The following is a 5,697-nucleotide window of genomic DNA, read 5'->3' as shown; positions in this document are numbered from 1 at the left end:
TATATATATTTCTGTTAGCATTTAAAAATTTTTTTTTATTAATGTTAAATGTGTTTTAGCATGTTTAGCTTTTGTTGATGTTTTGGTATGACTAAAAGTTGATAATATTAAAAAAAACAAAAACTTTTTTTTTAAAAATCACACAAAGTTCTAAAAAAATGTTGAGGCTTAGGGTTTCAATGTCCTCAACTTTTATATTTCTTAAATATTAAAGTATTTTTAATATTATCGATGCTATTTTATGTAAAAGAATCAACTAAAACCCCATCACATAATGTTTACCATAGAGGACGTGACCTTAAAACAACATGTAGCAGCAAATGTATAGTTCAACATTAGACTTCAACAGAAGCCCCATAATGCACCAGCTCTCCGTGTGTCTTCATTCTGGATCAGTCTGAAATCCGTTCCAGTGCGTCTGATCCTCTAAAGCTCCTCATCGGACTGCCCTTCATCCCAGCTGCACGTCTCTGGCACGCTGTTCTCTGGAAACTCCACCTCCAGATCATACACGAAGTCCGCATCCTCCTTGTGTTTGCGGTTGCACTCGAACAGCTGGTCCATCTGGGCCTTCCTGCGGTTCAGCTCCTCATCGCTCAGAATAAATTTTTTTTTTTAAATATGTCTACTGAGTATTTATGGATATTTTGAATTTAGTTTTCATTCATATATTTTCCATTTTGATTTTATTTTAAAGTTTTAATAATTCGTTTTTTTCTGTCTATAATTAGTTGTCTTCTATCTTTATACTCATTAGTATTTTGAATGTTTAATTATTAATTTATTTAATATTTTCTCTCTTCATTTTCGTTTGAAAGTTTTAGTAATTGTATTGTTGTGTTTGCGGTTGCGCTCGAACAGCTGGTCCATCTGGGCCTTCCTGCGGTTCAGCTCGTCATCGCTCAGTTTATTCAGGTCCTCGTCGCTGGGGTCGGACACCCGTCGGGCGGCGAGACTCTCCTCCAGACTGAGACCCTTCAGATGATCACGCAGTATGAGGTGAAGCCTTTCCAGCTGAGCCGAGGAAACCGTCTCCAGATACACGCTGTGACGCGCGTGATGCTTCAGTCTCTCTGCTGCTCGACTGCAGTCTAGAAACGGGGTGTAATACTTTATATTCATATTCGTTAAAACAATCGTTCAGCCAGAAATAAAACTAGCTGAAAATGTGCTCATCTTCAGGGCATCCGAGATGTAGATGAGTTTGTTTCTTCATCAGATTTGGAGAAATGTAGCATTGTATCACTTGCTCACCAATGAAAGTGAATGGGTGCCGTCAGAATGAGAGTCCAAACAACTGAGAAAAACACCACAGTAAGTAACCCACAGCACTCCAGTCCATCAGTTAACATCTGGAGACGACAAAAGCCAAGCCAAAACAGCTCTAAACAAATATGTGGCTGGATTTCGATGTGAGAGACAACAGGAGATGGATACTGGAGGAAGTGTTATTATGGACTCATATGTGACACTGGAGCACAAAAGCAGTCTTAAGTAGCTGGGGTATATTTGTAGCAATAGCCAACAATACATTGTATGGGTCAAAATTATAGACTTTTCTTTTATGCCAAAAATCATTAGGATATTAAGTAAAGATCATGTTCCATGAAGATATTGTGTAAATTTCCTACCGTAAATATATCAAAACTTAATTTTTGATTAGTAATATGCATTGCAAAGAACTTAATTTGGCCAACTTTAAAGATGATTTTCTCATTATTTTGATTTTTTTTTGCACCCTCAGATTCCAGATTTTCAAATAGTTGTATCTCAGCCAAATATTGTCCTATCCTAACAAACCATACATCAATGGTAAGCTCATTTATGAAAGCTTTCATTCGAATTTAAAAAAATTGACCCTTTATGCCTGGTTTTGTGGTCCAGGGTCACATATTTTAACCAGAAATGATGGTTTGAAGTTAAAAACATCTCAATAATGGATTTGTTTCTTACAAACACGCAGCTTTGGGATTCTCTAGACATTAACTGATTGGACTGGAGTCGTGTGTGGATTATTGTGATGTTTTTATCAGCTGTTTGGACTCTCATTCTGACGGCACCCATTCGGATCCATTGCTGAGCGAGTGATAGCATGCTACATTTCTCCAAACCTGATGAAGAAACAGACTCATCTACATCTTTGATGGCCTGAAGGTGAGGACATTTTCAGCTAATTTTTCATTTCAGGTCAACTGCTCCTTTAAGTCAGTAGCCTATTTAATATGCATTTAACGGTTCCTTTATGCGTTACATTAGAAAACGAGGCGTGATGATCGCTCTCAAACAGACTCACCTGAATACTGAGAGAAGTTCCTCACAGGTATGACTCTTTTCCTCATCTTGCTGGTGGATTTGTTCTCATATATGAGGATGATGGAAGGGGGGATAAATTTCACTCCACAGCGCTTCGCTACTATGGACATTTTCACTCACGCTTCCATTTCCAGCTGCAGAAACAAACGAGAAATAATGTCCATAAAGAGTTTAAGACTAACTATCTATCTATCTATCTATCTAGTACTGTAACCATAGCAACAGTGAGATGTTTCGCGCAGACTACCGGAATATTGATCACTCGCTTGTTTCGCTCTGGTTTTCTTAAAGGCACAGGCTCACATTTAACACAATGCACGCTTTCGCAAAGAAACCGGCTGCTGAGCGTGAAACGAAAGCGTTTACAGTTGTTGTGGTCGTTTGACCGAGGTTTCCACGCTTCCTCTTCGCTGTTGTAACGGTTCTTCTTCTGCTGAGGGAGTTTCACGCGCGACGCTCCACAGCGCCCTCTACCGGAGCGACGTCATCAGACCCGGAAGTGAAACCGGGATTATTACAGCATGGCTAGGTTTTATTTATTAGCAACTGTTTTGTGTTTCATCCGTCGTGGGAGTTCAAAACAAGGTATTTGCAATGCTAGACGTGCTTGATTTATCATTAGCCATCAATTCGCGTCAAATAAACGACAAAGCCTAATTTTTTCCCCCCCATTCAGCAGATTGTTTTCCATCAGAATGGTTGAAGTCAGTGTCGGTGTCTGTGAAGATTTCCAAAGCAGGATTTCACAGGTCTCCTCTTGCTCCTTATGTGTTTGTTTATGTTTACCGCGTCTTGATGGTTAAATACGGTGTTTGGTTTCTAGAGATCTTCAATACAGGGTTCAGTGGAGCAGCACAGATCACGATGTCCAAGCTTTACTGGTCCAGAAGCTGCCCAGTGGAGTTTACATGGACGCATACCAGCTGGAAACACTGAGGCGCGACACGGGTTTGGAGGTCAACACTGTTTCATCTTCATTTCATACCAGCTCATGTTGAAATGCAGCGTATCAGGTGTCCGTTTGTAAACACTGCATTAACTAACACTGCTTTATTGTGTTGTAGGTTCTCCTGGATTCAGAGGTCGATCTGGAAGCTCCAGAGTATCTGTCCTCTGGGTTCACGGCGCTGGTTTTTCTCTCAGGAACGCACGAGGCTGTGGTTCCCGTTCACGGCCGATATCACAGACCCTCAGACTCCAGCAAACCAGTGAAAGTAGACATCGAGCCGCCCAGAGTACTGCTCAGATCAGACCAGTGTGAGACACTGCAGACGCGCGCGCTCGGTGAGTGAATCAAGCCTGGTCTGTCTGCTGAACCCAGCGTGTTTCTGTGCTTCTCTCAATCACAGGCCGCACACTGGGTCCTGGGGTACGTGGTGTAGTGGTCGAGGCTCCCTGTACCGTCAGCAACCACAGCATCTGCTCATGGATGCAGATCCTGGATCTACAGGTGATGCTTATCAAGCCAAAGTGCTGTGACCCTGGAGCACAAAACCAGTCTTAAGTGTAAATTTTTCGAAATTTACATGTATGCATCATCTGAAAGCTGAATAAATAAGCTTTCCATTGATGTATGGTTTGTTAGGATAGGACAATATTTGGCCGAGATACATATTATATAATAATACATAATATGTGTATTGTTAATAAATAATATTTTAGTATAATGCAATATGTGTCATAATAACATGATTTTGAGTCATATTTTATGTATTGTATAATAATAATAGCAATGTGTTTATATAATTGTATATGTATCATGTTATGAAAACATTATATGTTTAATATAATAATAATAATAATATATCATTGCATACGTACATATTTTAATGTAATTAATATATAATATGTAGTATTATTACTTATAATGATAATAGTTTCTATAAAAATTTACAATATAATAATAATAATAATACATACTTTAATATAGGCTAATGTAATATTAATATGAATAAATATGTATTATAGCAATGTTCATGCATACTTTAATGTAAATTATATGTAGCGTTATTATTTATAATTGCATATTATATAATAATAGTATATCATTTTATTTATAATAGTAATAGGCCTATACAATATTATAGCAAAGTTCATGCATATTTGTAAGTAATATATTAGTAATTATTTATAATAATATATAATATGCACAAAATTGACTGTAACACACACACACACACGCATACTTATTATAATAAGATATTGTTTTATAATATATACCAATACATATTTTGATTTTATTATTATTAATATTTAATATAATATATCATAGCAGAGTTCATGCATGCTTTAATAAAATATATATTCATCATATAATTTATAATAATTAATTTTGTATAATATAGTATAATATAGGTATTTTTATATAATTTTATATTTATAATAGCATTATTTATAATAGAAATATTATTTTATGCAATATATAAAAAATATTTAGATTTTTTTATTATTATTAATATTTATATATAACGAAGTTCATGCATACTTTAAAAAATGTATATTTATAATAATACTAATATTTATTATAGCAAACTTCATGCATGTTTTAATAAATTGTATATTCATCATGATATCATTTATAATAATTAATTTTGTATAATATAATTATAACACATATATTTATGATAGTAACATATAACAATATTATTATTAATAATAAAATACCATATGATACATAATAATAATATGTTTATATAATTTTATATTTATAATAGCATTATTTATAATAGAAATATTATTTTATGCAATATATAAAAAATATTTAGATTTTTTTATTATTATTAATATTTATATATAACGAAGTTCATGCATACTTTAAAAAATGTATATTTATAATAATACTAATATTTATTATAGCAAACTTCATGCATGTTTTAATAAATTGTATATTTATAATAACATTATTTTTCATTATAAACATTTTATAATGTAACAATAACACATATTTAAGTATAGTTTGATATTTATAATAGCGTTGAGTAAATGCAGTGTTTTTGCTGCTGCGTGTGGTTCAGGGTGATGCAGGAGTGAGTCTGGAGCTCCCGGTCGGAGACTCGTCGCTGGTCCTCACAGTGTGTGCGGGGACTGTACTGACCGCTGTACTGAGCTGTGTTTACCTGCTCCGAAAAATCTGGAAACACGGCAGCTTCTGACCACAGTCTGACAGATCCCTCACACAGTGCTAGAGCTACATATTTTGATTTTATTATTATTAATATTTAATATAATATATCATAGCAGAGTTCATGCATGCTTTAATAAAATATATATTCATCATATAATTTATAATAATTAATTTTGTATAATATAGTATAATATAATTATAACACATATTTATGATAGTAACATATAACAATATTATTATTAATAATAAAATACCATATG

The 5,697-nt window shown here is 34.3% G+C and overlaps 2 protein-coding genes across 3 annotated transcripts; one reads left to right on the top strand and one right to left on the bottom strand.

Moving 5' to 3' along the window:
* Nucleotides 1-177: 177 nt before the first annotated feature.
* cep19 (centrosomal protein 19) lies at nucleotides 178-2,465 on the bottom strand. The gene is made up of 3 exons (XM_016554597.1): nucleotides 2,294-2,465; nucleotides 877-1,091; nucleotides 178-570 (listed from the first exon to the last, which is right to left on the bottom strand). Exons 1-3 carry the CDS (start codon nucleotides 2,421-2,423, stop codon nucleotides 427-429), a joined length of 489 nt encoding a protein of 162 aa, XP_016410083.1. The 5' UTR covers nucleotides 2,424-2,465; the 3' UTR covers nucleotides 178-426.
* A 3-nt stretch (nucleotides 2,466-2,468) lies between these two features.
* pigx (phosphatidylinositol glycan anchor biosynthesis, class X) lies at nucleotides 2,469-5,483 on the top strand. 2 transcript variants are annotated; one of them, XM_016554594.1, is made up of 6 exons: nucleotides 2,469-2,898; nucleotides 2,990-3,062; nucleotides 3,137-3,269; nucleotides 3,378-3,570; nucleotides 3,663-3,763; nucleotides 5,328-5,483. In XM_016554594.1, the coding sequence occupies exons 1-6, from the start codon at nucleotides 2,835-2,837 to the stop codon at nucleotides 5,463-5,465; spliced, it is 702 nt and encodes a 233-aa protein (XP_016410080.1). In that variant the 5' UTR covers nucleotides 2,469-2,834; the 3' UTR covers nucleotides 5,466-5,483. The 2 variants fall into 2 exon arrangements, with proteins under 2 accessions (XP_016410080.1, XP_016410081.1); XM_016554595.1 differs by having other exon boundaries at nucleotides 3,378-3,597.
* The last annotated feature ends 214 nt before the right edge of the window (nucleotides 5,484-5,697 follow it).

The sequence above is a fragment of the Sinocyclocheilus rhinocerous genome, unplaced genomic scaffold (assembly GCF_001515625.1).
Source record: "Sinocyclocheilus rhinocerous isolate Xijiao unplaced genomic scaffold, SAMN03320098_v1.1 scaffold1277, whole genome shotgun sequence".
Lineage (NCBI taxonomy): Eukaryota > Metazoa > Chordata > Actinopteri > Cypriniformes > Cyprinidae > Sinocyclocheilus > Sinocyclocheilus rhinocerous.
The sequence above is the reverse complement of the archived record's forward strand: the minus strand, read 5'-3'. Positions and strand labels throughout refer to the sequence as shown.

Excerpts from the sequence above, each read along its gene's own strand:
- cep19 (XM_016554597.1), bottom strand. The coding sequence starts at position 2,423 with ATGTCCATAGTAGCGAAGCGCTGTGGAGTGAAATTTATCCCCCCTTCC. Across the intron at positions 1,092-2,293 it reads GAACTTCTCTCAGTATTCAG|ACTGCAGTCGAGCAGCAGAG; the intron begins GTGAGTCTGTTT and ends CCCCGTTTCTAG. Across the intron at positions 571-876 it reads ACGAGCTGAACCGCAGGAAG|GCCCAGATGGACCAGCTGTT; the intron begins GCCCAGATGGAC and ends AACCGCAGGAAG.
- pigx (XM_016554595.1), top strand. The coding sequence starts at position 2,835 with ATGGCTAGGTTTTATTTATTAGCAACTGTTTTGTGTTTCATCCGTCGT. Across the intron at positions 3,063-3,136 it reads TCCAAAGCAGGATTTCACAG|AGATCTTCAATACAGGGTTC; the intron begins GTCTCCTCTTGC and ends TTTGGTTTCTAG. Across the intron at positions 3,598-3,662 it reads ACTGCAGACGCGCGCGCTCG|GCCGCACACTGGGTCCTGGG; the intron begins GTGAGTGAATCA and ends TCTCAATCACAG.